We start from the raw sequence: 22,421 nt of genomic DNA, 5'->3' as shown, positions 1-22,421 counted from the left end.
GAACAATGGATGGAGGACTGATACACAGCATCCCCTTCCACCATTACCTCAATATCACTCTTTTAACAGACAAACGAATCTTGCATATCAGTAATAATCAGACTAATCTGATGTGCCGTGGTTCCATTGGGAAGTAAATGAGAGATTTTCAGGATTTGCTGTTTAAATGGTGGCGGAGTCTTCCCGTATCTTATGCATGATAGTTTTTAACACGTTATAAACATTATAAAGGTTGTCTGAGAAATGATCTGGCAGTGATTTTAGCCTTCTGGAAGCATTATAAATATTGTAGAGGATGTTCAGAAAGTGCAAGTGTTGGTTTAGCAAGTGATTTTAGCCCTCGGAAAGCGTTCTAAATATGTTATTTTGATAATAAAATAAATTTTTGAATATACTTACCCGGTGATTATATAGCTGCAACTCTGTTGCCCGACAGACAACTCTACGGTAAAAACTCGCCAGCGATCGCTACACAGGTTGCGGGTGTGCCCAACAGCGCCATCTGTCGTCCAGATACCCAGTACTCAATGTAAACAAAGACTCAATTTTCTCCTCGTCCCACTGCGTCTCTATTGGGGAGGAAGGGAGGGTCCTTTAATTTATAATCACCGGGTAAGTATATTCAAAAATTTATTTTATTATCAAAATAACATTTTTCAATATTTAACTTAGCCGGTGATTATATAGCTGATTCACACCCAGGGGGGTGGGTAGAGACCAGCAATATATGTTTACACTTTTATGAGCTAAGAGTTTTTATTTCATTTTAGAAGTTATCAAAATAACAAAAACAAAATAAATAGGTACCTGGTAAGGAAGTCGACTTGAACAATTACTCGGCCTTTTAAGTACGTCTTCCTTACGGAGCCTCGCGATCCTCTTAGGATGCTGATCGACCCCTAGGATCTGAAGTATCAAGGGTTGCAACCCATACAACAGGACCTCATCAAAACCCCTAATCTAGGCGCTCTCAAGAAATGACTTTGACCACCCGCCAAATCAACCAGGATGCGAAAGGCTTCTTAGCCTTCCGGACAACCCATAAAAAAACAACATTTCAAGAGACAGATTAAAAGGATAAGGAATTAGGGAATTGTAGTGGTTGAGCCCTCACCCACTACTGCACTCGCTGCTACGAATGGTCCCAGTGTGTAGCAGTTCTTGTAAAGAGACTGGACATCTTTCAAGTAAAATGACGCGAACACTGACTTGCTTCTCCAATAGGTTGCGTCCATTATACTTTGCTGAGATATATTTTGCTTAAAGGCCACGGAAGTTGTTACAGCTCTAACTTCGTGCGTCTTCACCTTAAGCAAAGTTCGGTCTTCCTCACTCAGATGTGAATGAGCTTCTCGTATTAACAATCTGATAAAGTCTGACCAAGCATTCTTTGACATAGGCAAGGATGGTTTCTTAACTGAACACCATAAAGCTTCAGATTGGCCTTGTAAAGGTTTAGTACGCTTTAAATAGAACTTAAGAGCTCTAACAGGGCATAAGACTCTTTCTAGTTCATTGCCTACGATCTCCGATAAGCTGGGGATATCGAAAGATTTAGGCCAAGGCCGAGAAGGCAGCTCATTTTTGGCTAGAAAACCAAGTTGTAGCGAACAAGTGGCTTTTTCTGACGAAAATCCGATGTTCTTGCTGAAGGCATGAATCTCACTGACTCTTTTAGCCGAGGCTAAGCATACCAGGAAAAGAGTCTTAAGAGTGAGATCTTTCAGGGAGGCTGATTGTAACGGCTCCAACCTGTCTGACATGAAGAATCTTAGTACCACGTCTAAATTCCATCCAGGGGTAGCCAAACGACGCTCCTTGGAGGTCTCAAAAGACTTAAGGAGGTCTTGCAGATCTTTATGTTTGGAAAGATCTAAGCCTCTATGCCGGAAGACCGATGCCAACATGCTTCTGTAGCCCTTGATAGTGGGAGCTGAAAGGGATCGTCCTTTTCTCAGGTATAAGAGAAAAACAGCTATTTGAGCTACAGAGGTACTGGTCGAGGATACAGAAACTGACTTGCACCAGTCTCGGAAGACTTCCCACTTCGATTGGTAGACTCTAATGGAAGACGCTCTCCTTGCTCTAGCAATCGCACTGGCTGCTTCCTTCGAAAAGCCTCTAGCTCTCGAGAGTCTTTCGATAGTCTGAAGGCAGTCAGACGAAGAGCGTGGAGGCTTTGGAGTACCTTCTTTACGTGTGGCTGACGTAAAAGGTCTACCCTTAGAGGAAGACTACTGGGAACGTCTACTAACCATCGAAGTATCTCGGTGAACCATTCTCTCGCGGGCCAGAGGGAAGCAACTAACGTCAACCTTGTCCCTTCGTGAGAGGCGAACTTCTGCAGTACCTTGTTGACAATCTTGAACGGTGGGAATGCGTAGAGATCCAGAAGTGACCAATCTAGGAGGAAAGCATCTATATGTATTGCTGCTGGGTCCGGGACTGGAGAGCAATAGATTGGAAGCCTCTTGGTCAGCGAGGTTGCAAAGAGATCTATGGATGGTTTTACCCCAAGTGGCCCAAAGTCTCTTGCACACATCCTTGTGGAGGGTCCATTCGGTTGGAATTACTTGCCCTTTCCGACTGAGACAATCTGCTATGACGTTCAAGTCGCCTTGGATGAACCTCGTTACTAGGGAGATGTCTTGACCTTTTGACCAGATGAGCAGGTCCCTTGCGATCTCGTACAACGTCAGTGAGTGGGTACCTCCTTGTTTGGAGATGTACGCCAAGGCCGTGGTGATGTCCGAGTTAACTTCCACCACTTTGCCTCGAAGGAGAGACTTGAAGCTTTTCAAGGCCAGATGTACTGCCAACAGCTCCTTGCAGTTGATATGCATGCTCCTCTGACTCGAGTTCCACAGTCCTGAGCATTCCCGACCGTCTAGTGTCGCGCCCCAGCCCACGTCCGATGCGTCCGAGAAGAGAACGTGGTTGGGAGTCTGAACAGCCAGGGGAAGACCCTCTCTTAGGTTGATATTGTCCTTCCACCAAGTCAGACAAGACTTTATCTTTTCGGAAACCGGGATCGAGACCGCTTCTAGCGTCTTGTCCTTTTTCCAGTGAAAAGCTAGATGGTATTGAAGAGGACGGAGGTGTAGTCTTCCTAGTGACACAAATTGTTCCATGGATGACAGCGTCCCTACCAGACTCATCCACAGCCTGACTGAGCAGCGTTCCTTCTTCAGCATCTTCTGGATGGATAGCAGGGCTTGATCTATTCTGGGGGCTGATCGTCTTGTTGTTCAGCAACGTCCTCATCAGAGGGTTCCTCATCCGAAAACTGATGAGGAAACGGCAACGGAGTGGGCAACGTCTGGCTCGCTGAGTCCGGTCGCACTGGTGCATGCGTGACGGAGCCGCATGCAACATCATGGAACTGCTGCACAGTCTGTGAACTGTCAACAACCATGGGTGCGCGAGAAAGCACAGCGTCAACCCGAGACTGTCTAGACCGTCTGGGTTGTGCAGTCAACACCCTACTGGGTTGCTGAGGTTGACGCACTGCGTCAAAACAAGTCACCTCTGCTGGTTGTTGAACGTCCTGAACGTCAACAACCACCTCCGAGCGTCGCTTAACATCAACGTGCGGCTGGCAACCCACACTGGGTCGCATCGGTGGAGGAACCACCTCAACTGGCAGACGCGAGTAGGTTACCTCAGCGTCAACAGGGCGCACAACCGACCGGTTGGAAGGTTGTTGGCCAGAAGGTTCAGTAGCAACCTTCTCCGCATTAAAGTCCTCTATCAAGGACGCAAGCTTGGACTGCATGTCTTGCAGCAAAGCCCATTTAGGGTCTACGGGAGCAGGTGCGGCAACAGACGGGGTTAGCGACTGAGGAGGTACCGCTTACCATCCCTGAAAGCCTTGTTATGCATGACATAATTGTACAGCAAAACTTCAAAAGCTCGAAAACAGCTGTGAAGTTGACCTGTAAAAAACTTGGAGCGTCTCCTGGCCAGGCGCCAGGGAGAGTCTACGAGAATTGAGAAGTCTATTTGGGCAGAGGCATGAACTCCCAAGCCGAGAACTTCTCTCGTGTCATATCAGACTCTCGCTCTATAAACCAGTTTAAAAGAAGGGAAAGCAAAGGCTGTATCCCCCAAACTCCTCCTGGTGAAAAACCAGTCGCCTAGCCAACGTAAAGCTCTCTAGGAGAGCGAGAGAGCACTAGCTTAAAAACAACGGCTTCGAAGTAGCTAGGCCTAGTGTAAGCTCTGACGTTTAGGCGAACGAGGAGCAGCAGTTACAAAAAGATCCGGACAAAGATCCTTAAAAAAATCATCATGATTTAATTAAAGTCCATAGGGGGCTAAGCAGCTTTAGGCTCCTCTCCATCTGACAGAGTCCTCAAGGGAATATCAGTAGGAGGGGGAACAGCAACTTCCTCATCTACAGGAACCTTGTCCGATAAAAGCTGAGTCTCAAGCAAGGGAGAGACCTACCGTGGTGGCAATGCTTTACAAGCAGAGTCCACACTCACTGGTGCATGAGTAGCGGACCAGAACGCAACGTCATGTAACTGCTTGACAGTCTGTGAACTGTCAACAACTGAACTGTCAACCACAACAGGTGCGTGAGGACGCACAGCGTCCACTCGAGACTGCTTTGACTGCCTAGACTGAGCAGTCAAAACAACTCTAGAATGCGGAGGTTGACGCACAACGTCAAAACAAGTCAACTCCGATTGTTAGTGAACGTCTTGAACGTCAACAGGAGCATCAGCAAGTGGCCTAACGTCCAAATGCGGCTGAAAAACCACACGAGACCGCATCGAGTGTGGTTCTCAACAACCTGACTGACGTGACTAAGCTACGCCAACGTCAACAGTAAGCACAAAGGAACGTTAGGTTGGCTGAAAGCCAGGATATCGATGAGATAAACGGCTAGACTCAACGGACTAATCGGCAGAATAGTCTTCCATAAGGGAGGCAAGCATATACTGCATGTCTTGCCATACAACCCATTAAGGATCAACGGAAATGGTTGTGGTAAGAGACGAGGGTAACGTCTGTGACCGCAACACTTTGCTAACAAAAAAAGACTCTCGGAGTCTGTGTTACGCTTTTGTTAGGCGGCGAGCAGTTATCCGATGACTGCATAGGGTCAGAACTGTCCTAATGGTTGTAACCAGGACGCTGGACCTGTCCTGAAAGGACTGACTTTCGCTTAAGGGCTTCGAAACCTTGTGACAGGTTTCTTATGCGAAAAGCCTTCGGATGACGAGGAGAAACAACGTCTCTCTCGTCTTATGGTAGGGGAGATCTTGGTAAGATACACCCGATACCATAGAGGGAAAACGTCTGTTCGTTGATCAAGGCCTCTCGAACCCATAAGTCGTTTGACATTACTTCTCCCCTGGGCTTGGGAGCATGCAAGAGGTCCCGGACTAGGTGAACGACAGGCACGAACAGACGAACCCTCGGACGCAACACTGTAACACTTTGCGCATATCACTTTATCACTTCGATTTTCTGTTTTGCACTTATTTCACTGAAATCGAAACTTTTACTGATTTCTACCTGAAACACGCAATTCTACCCTTCATCAAAAGGTAGTAATTGCGAAATCAGTCGTATAATGCAAGCTCATTAATACCAGCAAAAAACAGAAAACATATTTTAAGATAAAAAAATCAGTGGCTGGGAAAGAGACTAAACACTAGTTCATATAACTACGTTTTCAATCTCTCACCGCACATAGCCTGGGGACGAGAATAAAAAACTAAAAAAGTTTTATCCTTCCTCCCCGTACAGCGACTAGGGACGAGAGTAACTCGAGAACAACGTTACCCGCTTGAACGGAACGTTTTCTCTCCTCTCTCTCCCTCCGTCTCTATCTCTCTCTCTCTTTCTCTCTTGATTTCGCACCTAAGAGAAGAGCCCAATTATATTTCGTCAAAAAAACATGTTATTTGACTAAAGGAAAAAACTGAAAGGTTTTTCAAATAAAAAGTTCCTTTAAAATAGAATTTAAAACATTTAAGCTAAGAAAGAATTAACAAAACGTCAGAATCGATTTACTCTTACTGCAAAGTGAAACCGTGATACACTCTCTCTCTATCGTAACGATAGAGCGCATGTTGAACGTCCTGAACGTCAACAACTGCGTAGCATAAAAAAACTAAACGTTAGTTCATCTTTGAAAACAGTACGAAGACTATCAAAGAAATTCTTTCATAAAATATTACATTTAAAAAGTTTTAAATCCTTAGCTCTTTAAAAGCTAATTACGATATAAAGGGCTCAACGTTGATTAACTTCGGTTTCCAAGTTAGGACCGCCTACTCTCAGGAAAAGTCGCATATAAACAAAACATTAAAATTTATTTTTATATGTTTATAATAAATGGAAAGTTAATCGAAGAGGCCTAATAAAGGCGGAGAGATATAAAATATATAGAGGAAAATCTATAACGTGATAAGATAATACTAAAAGCCTAAACACACTTCCGTCTAAGGGAAGGGTCGGCCATTTAAAAGTGAAAGAAAGTCCATACTCTCTTTGTCACCATAATTAAATCTATCCAAAGCGAGTTCAAGATTTAAGATGAAGATAAAACACCTGCATAGCGAAAGCTCAAAACTAGAATATAGTACTTCACCAAATAGATGTGAAAAACTCCAGTTTAGCAACAGCGAGTAAGTACGTCTTGTCGATAGCTCGACAGAGAGAAAATTGAGTCTTTGTTTACATTGAGTACTGGGTATCTGAACGACAGATGGCGCTGTTGGGCACACCCGCAACCTGTGTAACGATCGCTGGCGAGTTTTTACCGTAGAGTTGTCTGTCGGGCAACAGAGTTGCAGCTATATAATCACCGGCTAAGTTAAATATTGAAAAATTGTCATTATAAAAATCATTAAAATGAGAGGAGTCCTGCACCTCCAAAATCCTTAGAGTATGTACATATCTATGGCCAAAACAAGGCAGAAACTAATTAGACTTCCTGATCAGAGGAGTGAGAACAATAATCCACAAGACACAGCTGGTTACTGTCACCCCTTCAAAAAGGTACACACCAAATGAGAGTTTCAAAGGTTTGTATCCTCATATATCAAAATTCACTTCACAACATGATTAACTTTCAATGCACTTTATCTTACAAGCAAGAGCACTTACAAAAACAACACTAATCATAAATGAATGCAATAAAAGATACAACAGTCAAAAGAGGGGAATGGAAGCAGGCCTGTGCCTGCCGCGGCCAAAGACTAATGTGGCTATTCAGCAAAAGTTTGTAAGTTGGGCATTCTCCTCCCACCACTCACTGTTAAATAATACCCTTGTTAATAATTCAATGGCCACTCGTGCCGTTAAAGGAATATCCCTAATTCAAAGGACAGGTGGTTTGTAAACGTGTAGGAAAAAATATAAAGACACTTACCTAAAATAATTTTCTTGAAAACCAAACATTTATGGGTGCAAAACAAAATGAGCAAATACAGTACTTACACATTCTGACATATCAACAGATTTTTGTTTGATGAGGAGTTTAGCTTTCCTCCGTGCTCGATTCCTTTCACGTGAACTTAATGCCATCGCTGGGGATTTGAATTTTTCCTTTACAATATTCAGGATGGAATCCTAGAAACCCAGAACAAGAAAAATGGAGCTAGTAAAGTTTATAATTATACCAGGCTTCCTTAAGAACTAAACTCAATAGTACAATACACCTTGAAAGCTTAAGAAAAGGCTACTTGAAGCATTATCAGTTCATAAGAACAATCTGAATTAAATGCCAATAATTACTGCACTTTAAATGGGGTAAGATTTCAGACCCCCTTGAAATTTTACTGTACAGTATTAGGCATTACATATGCAATCGTATATTTACAAAAGGCGGCAGCATGCTTCCATACTAGACACAATATACTCCACTTATTACATAGAAAATAAATTCACTTTAAAATAATGAATAATTTGATATGAAACTGCTTTTTAAGTTAAATTCTGTAATAAAAGACAAATTTCCAACTACTATAGAGACTGAGTCGCACCAATTTTTGAATGGGGTATCAAAATTTTTTCAGCTGTTTCTTACTCGGTTTTAGACATTTAAGTCTCTCCACATTCACAAGCAACAAAAGCTTACACAATTTGATTTCTTCCTTTGCATCAACACAACAAAGGCCAGCAAGGAAATATTGTACAATATCAGTAAAGATGCTCCTACAATACCAATTTAGAATTCAAGCAATTTTCTTACCCTTTCTTGAGTAACATCTGATACTTTCCCCACATTGCAATCTGCTAAATCTTCATTAGAGAAAATGTTACTTGTATCGACTCCAATAGCTTCAGCTACATCAAGTCCTAGGCGTTTGTTAATGAGGTTCCTCTGATGAGCTATCCGTGTAACTGGATCAACATCTAAGAAACAGAAATGATAAAATGCAGACAACCCATCTACTCAAAAATTCCGAAGACTTACTTTTCAATTTTACAAAAGCATTTGAAGTTCACAACATATAAATTCCCTTTACAAAAATATGAATAAAAAATAATTTGTTCCCAACACAATTATAAAAAAATATAGTATTTGACATATTTTCCAACAAATATATATATATACTGTACAGTATTTCAAAAAATGATTAAAACACTTACAAACATTCGATTAAAACACTTACAAACATTTTCTTCGGACAATTCAAAAGACTTTTCATCTGCAGCCATAAGATATGAGCCACTTTCAAGGACACGATTAATATCAAGAGATTCTAGAGACAACCGACCTAATTGACTTTTGCATGGATCGTTCTCCTCCCAATCTGCAGCGAAAGAAACAGAAAAATGTTGTACATCAGCAATGAGAGAACAAAATCATGGTGCAGTGATGAATAAACAATCAAATAGCTTGTCCTGTAAAACATTTTAATGTGAAAGAGCCATTCTTGAACTATTTGAAGTACTGTAATGGGTAAAAACTATAAGAATCTTTAGAGCATCTAATGCAATATTGGGGTCAAAGTAATGTTAAAAACAAGCTCCAGAGCCTTCACCAACGATAAAGAGATGCCAGTCGGGTATCAATCCTTGTGGATTACAACACATCCAACCTATACTCTTAACTTGGAGCAATCCACAAATAGTTTTAAATTATTTTAATAACCTTTTCTATGGGAGTGAGGGATTTTGTACACAATGAAATTTCAGGCATAGTCCAGGGTGGTACAAGAGGATAACTAATTTTCAAGATTTTCAGCCTCTTAAGAGAGACATAGTTGACAAGGTGTTTCAATCTCATTTGAAAAAGGCATAGATGATGATGGTTCACATTATCACAAAGTTACCAGCTTCTTTCAAGACATGTAACACAAAAAATACTTCCCTGTTGAATTTCCTTCCCTTGTACAAAAAACACTAGCTAGTATGCTCTCAAAACTTACTTTTATGCACAGGTATCTAGTAAAATAAAATAAATGAACCTAAGCATACTACCAAAATTATTGGAAATCTTTAAGTAATTTGTATTTATCCTTGCTATAGAAACCTGAGTCCTTTAATAGGGGTAAGACTTCTATAAAGGTTGAATGGCCAATGAAAATTAATGAGGTACTTACAATTAATGACTGGTAGAGCAAGGGAAGCCCTAACCATCTTCCAGTCATCAAGACTAGCACTTTTGACCTTCAGATCTGGGACTTCAAGGGTGATTGAGGCAGGAAGTGTAATTTGAAGAACTAAGAATTGTACAGTATAGAAAAACTGCCTCTCAGAGGAAGACAGGATTAACCAATCATAGAGATAATTAAAAAGACACCATAGTTGACAATTGCATGAGCACCTAGGTGGCAGTGCACAGTCCAAAACACAAGTCTTAAAATTATGAAGTTTTATTCTTTGATGGAAGTCAGTACAGTTCATACCATCTCCATCCTGAAACTGGTTTGCTGAACAAACTGGTTAAGAGAAGAGAGGAAAATACTGCAACTGGTCTCTAGCTTCAGTCGACTCCTCCAACGGGATTAGTCGATTTGTAGAACCCGAAGATCCATCCTGAAAGGCCTTGAGCACATTTTTCTCCGCCAGTTTCACTCTTCCTGTAGAAGGCAGAACTTTTAGTGATTTCACAAGAAACTCAGATGCAATTGGTGTGCAAGTGAGGGAAAGTCAAAGGACTTTGAAGGGTAGCTTGTATCTGTTTTGAAGGACTTCCAAAGCCCACTGCTCTGTTCCATTTCAGTGGTATGACAGGCATCACAACCATCTCACTTAGCCATTAGAGAAGGTGACTACCAACTTCAGTTTCCCCTTCTCCATTCCTTCTCACATGTAACGCCCTTCCGAACCAAGCAAAGCTAGGAGAAGTTAGCCTGAGCTTTCTTCAAAAGCGATCTTGATATCGTTGAGGGCCTTGACTCCTAAAAATAACTGCTAAGTGGATGAGGAAGTCATAACTAGCCTTCTTTATTTCTCCCCAGTTGCCTTTGTCTTTCTGAGGAAACATACGTAGCCTCCAGAATCAAGAAGTTCTTCAACGCCACAACGCCTCCTAAAAAACTTGGCTAATGAATTGAGATGTGAATGCCTCCCTACTCTTCAATCCCAGTTGGCCCATTTCTTGGCTGACTGCTGTGTCATGAAGGTCACTTCCTCCATCAGACAGAACGAAGAACAAACTTCCTGTACTTTGGCAGCATCTCAGAATTTAACTAATCTGCAGTAATGGCGATGTAGGCAACTAACCCGGACCTCTGGTCGAGCCAGGAAGCTGTATGGAGGCTGCCCCCGAAAGAAGCTTCCATGGCAATAGAAGCAAGAGCTCAAAAGATTGAGCCTCCGGTCTTGTCTCTCTCCACAAGAACTCATGCCGTCAAAAGCAGAAAACACAGGATCAGTGGAAAGAGGTGATACGTGCTTTCACCTTCAGCCAGTATCTCCACAGGTGTAGTAGGAGTCATATCATTCACCACAGGGGCAACCTCAGAAATACTGAAAGAGGACAAAATCTTCTCCCACCAATAAGTGACAAGCACCAATAATACTCAAGGATGCCCAACTTACTTAGGTTCAGGTCAACAACATTGTCATACAGTCACATGGGGATTCCACTGACTTGCACTCATAACAATAAGATTACTGTGAACAGCCCTGCCCCCTGCAAAATTGAACAAAGATGATAGAGATAAATGGCTGCTTTGGTATAAACCTGCCACACTTCATACCGGATGTACACGAACACAACATCATATCCTTGTATTTTTCCACTATAAAATGAAAAAAGAAAGAACTAATAGTAAAAAATCTGAGATGCACCAAGAGTATGCCCACACTGCTAGCAGCCAAGTCAAAATGCTAATCTTGATAACCAACATGTGGTTGGAGCTTACCTGCACCAACCATCAGTAGTTATAACTACCTCGTCAATTTTAAAAGCTGTTCCAGCTTTGCTGATGTCATACGCCTACTAAAGGACATGGTTTGTATTTTTGTAGGAACAAACCCATTTTATATATTGTAGTTTCTGAATTATGCCTTACTACCAGACATTGTTGCCTGCTTCCTTAAGATCAAAGCAAAATCCAATGGTTTGACACTGCTTAGAGAACGCTTGCAGATTTTCTTGCAACTGCTTTTGTTCCACACAATGACTATTAGTATCTAAAATTTTCTATTGAACATCATACATACTTTAATAGAGTATCTGACAAACAAAACAAGAATGTTTTGAAATAAGACTTCTTGGGTTTATGAACAATCTGAAAAAAAAAATTACATACTGATACATCAATAAAATTCCTACAGTACAATACAGTCAAATAACATGATTATACCTTCTTGAACTTTTGAAGGCTCAGGGTCCCATTGTGGCACATTTTTAACAATTGCTTCCACTGCTTGTCCAGCAGCAATTCTCGTCTCCCAAGACTTTGAGCCAAGGTATACTTTGACCCGATTGAGAAGAGAACCAAGTTCATGAGGATGGAGTCGAACCACTTCCCCCAGCTGCTGAGCTGCTGCTTGTCTTGTAACACCTGTGCCTCCATTCTCCAGCAGCACAAACAGCCTATCCAACCTGAAATTATATCAAAATTACATTCAATGAAAAGTCTCACACACTAACTAGTATCATCTTCAATCAGTAAATAGAATTACTGCTGTAACATGTTTATTACAAATCCTTGAGCTAGAACAATTTAAAGAAAATACACTCCGAATCTCCATACGGGAATTTAACCATGTGAGACCCATCATGAATTTTCAGACAACATATGATTCTTCCCTTGATATATGACAGATTTTGAGAATTAGCATTTCTCCTGAAGCTGGTAACAGGATAATTAATTAGTGACACAGGCGAGTTACAAGGTATTTCCCCCCCACCTCTTAGTAATCCATTACTTTTTCATTTGACAACAGTGACTATGCAGTGTGGCCAAGTTTGAATGATGATTAAAGACCCACATTACTTTTCCAGTGAAGAATGAAAGATCAGTCAAACGACCACCCTGAAATATCAGACATGGGTCTTGAACAATGGTAGGGGAGACCTAACTCCTGCAACCTTCTATTCAGCTTGGCTAAAAGATGCTGTACGGGCATCATATCAATTTAGTTAACACTCGTCAAACTGCATCTATAAAATGATATTTTAATTATAAAATAAATTTTTGAATATACTTACCCGGTGAATATATAATAGCTGCAACTCTGCGGCTCGACAGACAACATACTCAAAAAACTCGCGAGCGATCGCTATGCAGGTTGCGGGTGTGCCCACCAGCGCCAACTGTCGGCCAGATACCACTCTCGAATGTAAACAAAACCTTCAATTCTTCTCGTCCCGCTGCGTCTCTATTGGGGAGGAAGGGAGGGTCATTTAATTTATATATTCACCGGGTAAGTATATTCAAAAATTTATTTTATAATTAAAATATCATTTTTAAATATTAAACTTAGCCGGTGAATATATAATAGCTGATTCACACCCAAGGAGGTGGGTAGAGACCAGAGTTAATATGTTTACAGCGTATAAGCTAAGAGTTTTTTTTCATTTTGACAGTTATCAATATAACAAAATCAAAATAAATAGGTACCTGGTAAGGAAGTCAACTTAGACGATTACTCTGCCTTTTAAGTCTGTCTTCCTCACGGAGCCCAGCGATCCTCTTAGGATGCTGACAGACTCCCAGGAGCTGAAGTATCAAGGGCTGCAACCCATACAACAGGACCTCATCAAACCCCTAATCTGGGCGCTCTCAAGAAATGACTTTGACCACCCGCCAAATCAACCAGGATGCGAAAGGCTTCTTAGCCTTCCGTACAACCCAAAAAACAATATTAAAAACATTTCAAGAGACAGATTAAAAGGATATGGAATTAGGGAAGTGTAGTGGTTGAGCCCTCACCCACTACTGCACTCGCTGCTACGAATGGACCCAGTGTGTAGCAGTCCTCGTAAAGAGTCTGGACATCTTTCAAGTAATATGACGCGAACACTGACTTGCTTCTCCAAAAGGTCGCGTCCATGATACTTTGCAGAGAACTATTTTGCTTAAAGGCCACGGAAGTTGCTATAGCTCTAATCTCGTGCGTCTTAACCTTAAGCAAAGATCGGTCTTCCTCACTCAAGTGTGAATGAGCTTCTCGTATTAACAATCTGATAAAATAAGACAAAGCATTCTTTGACATAGGTAAGGACGGTTTCTTAACCGAACACCATAACGCTTCAGATTTACCTCTTGAAGGCTTAGTACGAGCTAAATAGAACTTAAGAGCTCTAACGGGGCATAATGCTCTCTCTAACTCGTTGCCCACGATCTTTGATAAGTTAGGAATATCAAAAGATTTAGGCCAAGGACGAGAAGGCAGTTCATTCTTGGCTAGGAAACCAAGTTGAAGAGAACAAGAGGCTTTTTCTGTCGAAAAACCGATGTTCTTGCTGAAGGCATGAAGCTCACTGACTCTTTTAGCTGAGACCAAGCACACCAGGAAAAGAGTCTTAAGAGTGAGATCCTTCAGGGAGGCTGAATGTAAAGGCTCGAACCTGTCTGACATGAGGAATCTTAGGACCACGTCTAAATTCCATCCAGGTGTAGCCAAACGACGTTCCTTAGAGGTCTCAAAAGACTTGTAGATCTTTATTGTTGGAAAGATCTAAGCCTCTATGCCGGAAGACCGAAGCCAACATGCTCCTGTAGCCCTTGATCGTGGGAGCGGAAAGGGAGCGAACTCTTCTCAGATATAAGAGAAAGTCTGCGATTTGGGCTACAGAGGTACTGGACGAGGATACAGAAACTGACTTGCACCAGTCTCGGAAGATTTCCCACTTCGATTGGTAAACTCTAATGGTAGAAGCTCTCCTCGCTCCTGCAATTGCACTGGCTGCCTCCTTCGAAAAGCCTCTAGCTCTCGAGAGTCTTTCGATAGTCTGAAGGCAGTCAGACGAAGAGCGTGGAGGCTTTGGAGTACCTTCTTTACGTGTGGCTGACGTAATAGGTCTACTCTTAGAGGAAGACTTCTTGGAAAGTCTACCAGCCATCGAAGTACCTCAGTGAACCATTCTCTCGCGGGCCAGAGGGGAGCAACTAACGTCAACCTTGTCCCTTCATGAGAGGCGAACTTCTGCAGTACCTTGTTGACAATCTTGAATGGTGGGAATGCGTAAAGGTCTAGGTGAGACCAGTCTAGGAGAAAGGCATCTATATGTATTGCTGCTGGGTCTGGGACTGGAGAGCAATAGATTGGAAGCCTCTTGGTCATCGAGGTTGCAAAGAGGTCTATGGTGGGTTGACCCCAAGTCGCCCAAAGCCTCTTGCACACATCCTTGTGGAGGGTCCATTCGGTTGGAATAACCTGACCTTTCCGACTGAGACAGTCTGCTAGAACGTTCAAGTCGCCCTGGATAAACCTCGTCACTAGGGAGATGCCTCGATCTCTTGACAAGATGAGCAGGTCCCTTGCGATCTCGTACAGTGTCAGAGAGTGGGTACCTCCTTGTTTGGAATGTACGCCAAGGCTGTGGTGTTGTCCGAGTTGACCTCCACCACTTTGTCTAGAAGGAGACTCTCGAAGCTTATCAAGGCCAGGTGAACTGCCAAAAGCTCCTTGCCGTTGATATGCATGCTCCTCTGACTTGAGGTCCACAGACCTGAGCATTCCCGACCGTCCAGTGTCGCACCCCAACCCAAATCCGATGCGTCTGAGAAGAGGACGTGGTTTGGTTTCTGAACTGCTAGGGGAAGTCCCTCTCGTAGACTGATATTGTCTTTCCACCAATTCAGGCAAGTCTTTACTTTTTCGGAAATCGGGATCGAGACCGCCTCTAGCGTCTTGTCCTTTTTCCAGTGAAAAGCTAGATGGAATTGTAGAGGTCGGAGGTGTAGCCTTCCTAGCGAGACAAACTGCTCCAGGGATGATAGAGTTCCTATCAGACTCATCCAATTCCTGACTGAGCAACGTTCTCTCTTCAACATCTTTTGGATTACGAGCAGGGCTTGATCTATTCTGGGGGCCGACGGAAAAGCCCGAAAAACTGGACTGCGAATCTCCATCCCTAAATACAGAATAGTTTGGGATGGGATCAGCTGGGACTTTTCCAAGTTGACCAGAAGTCCCAATTCCTTGGTCAGATCTAAAGTCCAATTGAGATCCTTCAGAGAGCGATGACTGGACGAGGCTCTGAGAAGCCAGTCGTCCAAATAAAGGGAGGCTCGGATACCCGATAAATGAAGGAATTTTGCCACATTCCTCATAAGCCTCGTAAACACGAGAGGAGCAGGACTTAGGCCAAAGCACAGGGCCCGAAACTGGTACACCACATTGTCGAACACAAATCTCAGAAAAGGTTGGGAATCTGAGTGAATGGGGATGTGGAAGTAAGCGTCTCTTAGGTCGAGAGAGACCATCCAGTCTCCCTTTCTGACCGCTGCTAAAACTGACTTCGTGGTCTCCATGGTGAACTTTGTCTTTGTGACAAAGACATTCAGAGCACTGACGTCTAGCACCGGTCTCCAACCTCCTGTCTTCTTCGGTACTAGGAAGAGACGGTTGTAAAACCCCGGTGATTGAAGGTCCGAGACTTTGACCACCGCTCCCTTCTCTAGCAAAAGAGGCACTTCTTGTTTCAGGGCTTGTCTCTTTGCTTCCTCTCGGTACCTGGGAGAGAGATCGATGGGGGACGTCGCTAGAGGAGGTTTGCGTACAAATGGGATTTTGTACCCCTCTCTGAGCAACCTCACAGACTGTTGATCTGCGCCTCTCTTCTCCCAGGCTTGCCAGAAGTTCTTGAGTCTGGCACCTACTGCTGTCTGAAGCTGCGGGCAGTCAGACTCTGCCTCGCGAGGACTTGGTTCCTTTCCTCTTTCCTCTCTTTCCTTCGGCACGAGTACTTCCCCTGCTGGGGGCTCTGCCACGAAAGGGCGGAATAAACCTGGACGCTGGCGTGTCTATCCTAGGTCTAGCAGACAAGGCAGACGAAGGGGTCCCTTTGCGAGCCGAGGACGCAACCAAGTCATGGGTATCCTTCTGCACAAGGGATAACGAAATTTCTTTAACCAAAAGTTCAGGAAACAAGAACTTATATAAAGGGGCAAAGAGTAGCTCAGATCGTTGACAGGGCGTCACTCCTGCTGACAGAAAAGAGCACAGAGACTCTCGTTTCTTTAGGACTCCTGACGTAAACGAGGCGGAGAGCTCGTTGGATCCATCGCGGATGGCCTTATCCATGCAGGACATGATGAGTAAGGAAACATCTCTATCGGCTGATGAGATTTTCCTACTCAGGGCTCCCAAACACCAGTCAAGGAAGTTAAAAACTTCAAAAGCCCTAAAGATGCCCTTAAGTAGATGGTCCAGGTCTGAGGATGACCAACTAATCTTCGAGCGTCTCATGGCTAGGCGGCGGGGAGAGTCTACAAGACTTGAGAAGTCGCCCTGGGCAGAGGCAGGAACTCCCAAGCCGAGAACTTCTCCCATGGCATACCAGACGCTCGATCTAGACGAGAGTTTAGTTGGTGGGAAGGCAAAGGAAGTCTTCCCTAAACTCCTCTTGGTTTCTAACCAATCGCCTAACAGCCGTAAAGCTCTCTTGGATGAGCGAGAGAGAACGAGTTTCGTAAAGGCTGGCATGGCAGCAGGAACGCCTAAAACAAACTCAGACGGCGGCGAACGAGGAGCCACAGAGACAAAGTGTTCAGGGAACAACTCTTTAAAGATGAGCATGACTTTCTTAAAGTTCATAGATGGCGGAACTGCTCTAGGCTCATCAATATCTGAAGGATGATCCTCAGGCTGAGGGTCAGCAACGTCCTCATCCGAAAGTTCCTCATCTGATAACTGATGAGAAACAAGCACAGGGGTAGGCAATGCTTGACACGCAGCATCCGCCCGCACCGGTGCATAAGTGACGGAGCAGGACGCAGCGTCCTGAAACTGCTGAACAGTCTGGGAACTGTCAACAACAACAACAGGTGCGTGAGGACGCACAGCGTCCACCCGAGATTGCTTAGACCGCCTGGGTTGTGCAGTCAAAACAACTCTAGGTTGCGGAGGTTGACGCACCGCGTCAAAACAAGTCAACTCTGATGGTTGGCGAACGTCCAGAACGTCACCAGGCGCATCAGTGAGTTGCTTAACGTCCACATTAGGTTGAAAGTCCACACGAGACCGCATCGGGTGTGGTACAACCACAACTGGTTGACGTGAACTGGCAACACCAACGTCAACAGGACGCACAACAGAACGCTTGGGTGGCTGACGGCCAGGATCTCCATGAGATAAACGGCTAGGTTCAACGGAAACCTTCTCTGCGTTGTAATCTTCCATAAGGGACGCAAGTTTAGACTGCATGTCCTGCAGTATAACCCATTTAGGGTCTACGGTAACGGGTGCGGTAACAGCCGGGGTTAGCGTCTGAGACGGCACAATTTTGCCTTGCTTAGGCGGCGAGCAGTCATCAGATGACAGCAACGGGTCCGAACTGTCCCAATGACTACATCCGGGACGTTGGACCTGTCCTGAAGGGACCGACTTGCGTTTCAAAGGCCTAGAAACCTTGCTCCATGGTTTCTTGCGTGAAACGCCTTCGGACGACGAGGTAAAAATGGGCTCTCTCGTCTTATGGTAGGGGCGATCTTGACGAGATACGCCTGATACCATAGAGGGAACGTCTGTTCGCTGATCAAGGCCTCTCGAACCCATAAGTCGTACGACATTGCTTCTCCCCTGGGCTTGGGAGCTTGCAAGAGGTCCCGGACTAGGTGAACGACAGGCACGAACAGACGAACCCTCGGTCGCAACACTGTTCACAACACTTTGCGCACTAATCACTTTCCCACTTTCCGCCGTGGCACTGTGGCACTTAAGTTCCTTCACGTCAGCCATGAGTTGATTACGGTCACTTGCTAACGCTTCAACCCTCTCCCCCAAGGCATGGATAGCACGTAACATGTCTTGCATCGACGGTTCCTGAGTGCTAGAAGGGGGGTTAGGAACAACCACTACAGGGGAAGGATTAGGTTCAGGGGCATGTGGAGAGGAAAAATCTACGGACCTAGAAGAACTTCTCCTTACCCTATCTCTCTCTAGTCTGCGTGTGTACTTATCATATTCGATAAAATCGAATTCCGAAAGGCCCACGCATTCCTCACACCGATCTCCCAATTGACAGGTTTTACCCCGACAATTGGAACAAACAGTATGAGGGTCGAGAGAAGCCTTTGGAAGACGGCTATTACAGTCCCTAGCATTACACTTTCGAAACCTAGGTACTTGAGAAGGGTCAGCCATTTTGAATTAGTCAAAGAAAATTCCAAAAACAATCCAAGTCATCAACAAATAATCCGATTCAATAAAGAGTTCAAGAGTTTATGTTGAGGAAAAACACCTGTACTGCGAAAGCTCAAACCAAAATAAAGTACTTCACCAAAGATGATGGGAAAACTCCAGGTTCTACAGCGAGTATAAGTACGTCTTGTCGTCAACGTCGACAGAGAAGAATTGAAGGTTTTGTTTACATTCGAGAATGGTATCTGGCCGACAGTTGGCGCTGGTGGGCACACCCGCAACCTGCATAGCGATCGCTCGCGAGTTTTTTGAGTATGTTGTCTGTCGAGCCGCAGAGTTGCAGCTATTATATATTCACCGGCTAAGTTTAATATTTAAAAATGGTTCTAGAGACTCTCCTTTGTTATTTGGAGAACGGAAATGATGTCGCTGGACATCCATCCCCTCCTAATTGAGATGGGACACACAGAACACATCACCAGACCTCAGTTTTCAGAAAGTTGCTTAATTATGGAACTCTCCTACATCTGCCAGACCATTATGTACAAAAGTTGGGCTCTCAACAGCTGAGAGGACAAAGAGGTGAAGAAACCCTGAATCCCCTAACAAAGGCTTAAGCAACCACAATAAGCCAATGGCATGTGTTAAAAAACAAGTGGAATCCAGGTATCTCTTGAAAAACCATCATGAGTAAAACAAGGGTAAAAGGGGAGGTGCCAAGCTAGATTGCCAGCAGTTAAGAGAAGAAACTTGGCATGTAGGTTTAAAAATTGTTCATGAATGGATGAGGCATGGGACAGTGACAGTGCCCTAGAGACTGACTACATAGTATTATTACTATTATTATCATTACTAGACAAGCTACAACTCTAGATGGAAAAACAAGATGCTATAAGTCCAAGGGCTCCAACAGGGAAAAATAACCCAGTGAGTAAAAGAAATAAGGAAATAAAACTACAGTATAAGAGAAGTAATGAACAATTAAAATGGAATACTTCAAGACCAGTAACACCATTAAAATAGATCTTTCATATATATATATATATATATATATATATATATATATATATATATATATATATATATATATATATATATATATACAGTATATATATATATATGTGTGTGTGTGTGTGTGTGTGTGTGCGTGTGTGTGTGCCCGAGTGTACCCTCAAGTAAGAAAACTACCCCAGGACAGTGGCAGACTGTGGTACAGAGGCTACGGTACTACCCAAGACTAATGAACAATGGTTTGAATTTGGAATGTCCTCCTCTAAGAAGAGCTGCTTGCCCTGGCTAAAGAGTTACTTCTACCCTTACTAAGAGGAAAGTAGCCACTGAACAATTACAGTGCAGCGGTTAAAACCCTTGAGCGAAAGAGAATTGTTTGGTAATCTATGCTGTCATGTGTATGAGGACAGAGAAGAATGTGGAAAGACCAAGCCAGACTATTCTGTGTATGTGTAGGCAAAGGAAAAATGAGCCGTAACCAGAGGGAGGGATCCAATGAAGTACTGCTTGGCCAGCCAAAGGACCCAATAACACTTTAGCAGAAGTATATCTCAAAGGGTGGCTGGTACCCTTGCCAACCTACTAGCTATATTTACATATGATCAACACCCAAGCCCCTCTCCATCAAGCTTGGAACAGGGAGAGCCAGGCAATGGCTGCTTATTACTCAGCAGGTAGACATATAAGCTCTCCAAACCACCAATCCCTAGCTCACATGGATGGTGAGGTTAAAGACACTACAAGAAATAATCAGACTTGAGCGTGTCTCAAACACGCCCATCCAACAGATTACCAGGCAGGGATGTTTCCAGTTGGCTACCTTAACCCAAGAAAGAGAATAAGTTAGAGACGACCTCTAACTTAATACCAACTCAAACCTCACTAGAGGGCATGGTAAAGAGATAGTCAATGCTGTAAGGCTCGACTAAAGAAATTGGCTCTGATTGTTTACTGTATTTCCAAAATAAGTAAATGTAGCATATAAGAAAGGGAGCGCATATAGTCTAAAACTGGAAGATTGAAGGACAATATATTTCCTTTTCGGATGAATGGAGGACAAAACAGTACCTAGAAAGCTACAAAGGAGCTGTGTAACTAGCACCGACTCGAGAGGAATCACTGACAGCAAAGGTTAAACTGTCAATGGACATGGAAATTCAAGGTAATAATGAAGAATACTTGATTTCCATACAGAAGAAGCAAATCGGGAGGAAAATAAACTTTTAATCAAAGGAAAACCCTATTACTTTGTAACAACCCAAGAATTTACCTCATACCTTTGGTCATTTGACAGGGATGTAGATATTAGGGCCCCTAAATAAAAGAAGCATTTCTTCTAATGGACAGAAGGGACGAGAGAACAGCAATACTGTATTTTTATGATTACCTATTAAGGATTTAAAAGATTATCCAGTGTCTGGGATTCAAGTTCACATTCAAGAAAATAACATACTACCCATAATGCAAACCAAAAAATCCTGCTAAGTCTTTACCCAGTGAATCCCTGTAGCTGACCAAGTATATGTAAAAAGGCAGTAAAGAATGGAGGAAGAAAAGTATTTAATGGTTAAAATCCATCCTAATACAGTAGTAAAAACTATAGCTTGATGACAAGTCACCAGTTATGGGAGGAGTATGCTTTAAGGAAGGACTCCTCTCTAGTCCATAATGGAACAATGTACCGCTTTCATCTTCCTCTGGCCATTCATCTGCTTTCTCCACTTCCTAGGCAAGGATCAGGTAGCAAAACCTTGACTCGTAATGAAGGTGTAGTCTAACCAGAGAACTCTTCTCAAGTAGACTAAACCCACAGTTCCTCCACTAGAAAAATCCCGCGAGTTTACACAGGAAAGAAAATCAGAAATCCTGTAGAAACAATACCCCACTCAAAACGTGGAGCGTTACAAAGAAAAAAAAGCACACTTCTTGCATGTCTACATCAGGGACAGATAAAATTATTGATGGATAGAGATTTGAAGTGTGTGAGACAAGGTTAATTAAGTCGACCTCGGCCTTGGACTTCCAAAATTGAATCACTTCCACATCTCGACATAATTACTGTAATCCCTGTGGCCAACAAGTTGTTCACAAACAAACAAACAGACAAACATACGGCAAAAACATAACTCCTCCCAACTTTGTTTGCAGAGGTAATAATAAGACATAATTTCTTAAAAGATATGAGTTCTTACTTTGAGTGAAGTTTCGTGGCTTGATTAGCTATTAGGATGGTAAAAATAAGAGGAAAGAGGCCCAACACTGAGAATTCTTAACAGGTAATGCTATTAAAGAGCTTACATAAGCAATACAGTACAAGTAACATCACAGGAAACCAAAGGCACTGGGTATTGACATACATACCACTCATTACATTCAAGGGAAGGACTATCTCAATACAGTATACATGATCCAAAAACAGCACAAAAGGAATAGAAAAGTACCGAAGCAGACAGGGACAAACAGATAAATGTTGACCTCACAATGCTCAAATTCCAACCAAGTTTAATGTAAGGCAACACAAATAGCATATGGACAGCATAGCAAGATACACTTTAACATAAGGGTAATATACCTAAGGAAATCTTTCAGCAGTAGATAATTGTTGTCCAGGAAATTAAGGATCCGTAAATATTTCAAAAACTATTACACTTGTCGACTTGTATTAAAAAATCTAT

The 22,421-nt window shown here is 43.0% G+C and overlaps 1 protein-coding gene across 1 annotated transcript in view; it reads right to left on the bottom strand.

Annotated features, from left to right (window-relative positions):
• Hel89B (histone acetyltransferase 1) overlaps positions 1-22,421 on the bottom strand; it is a 203,128-nt gene that overhangs the window by 162,692 nt on the left and 18,015 nt on the right. The window contains exons 2-5 of the mRNA XM_068384403.1: positions 11,784-12,025; positions 8,637-8,777; positions 8,213-8,376; positions 7,459-7,590 (exon numbers count right to left, since the gene is read on the bottom strand). Of these exons, the coding sequence (XP_068240504.1) occupies positions 7,459-7,590; positions 8,213-8,376; positions 8,637-8,777; positions 11,784-12,025 (679 nt within the window). The remainder of the gene's footprint in view (positions 1-7,458; positions 7,591-8,212; positions 8,377-8,636; positions 8,778-11,783; positions 12,026-22,421) is intronic.

Source organism: Palaemon carinicauda, chromosome 12, assembly GCF_036898095.1.
Source record: "Palaemon carinicauda isolate YSFRI2023 chromosome 12, ASM3689809v2, whole genome shotgun sequence".
Lineage (NCBI taxonomy): Eukaryota > Metazoa > Arthropoda > Malacostraca > Decapoda > Palaemonidae > Palaemon > Palaemon carinicauda.
The sequence above is the reverse complement of the archived record's forward strand: the minus strand, read 5'-3'. Positions and strand labels throughout refer to the sequence as shown.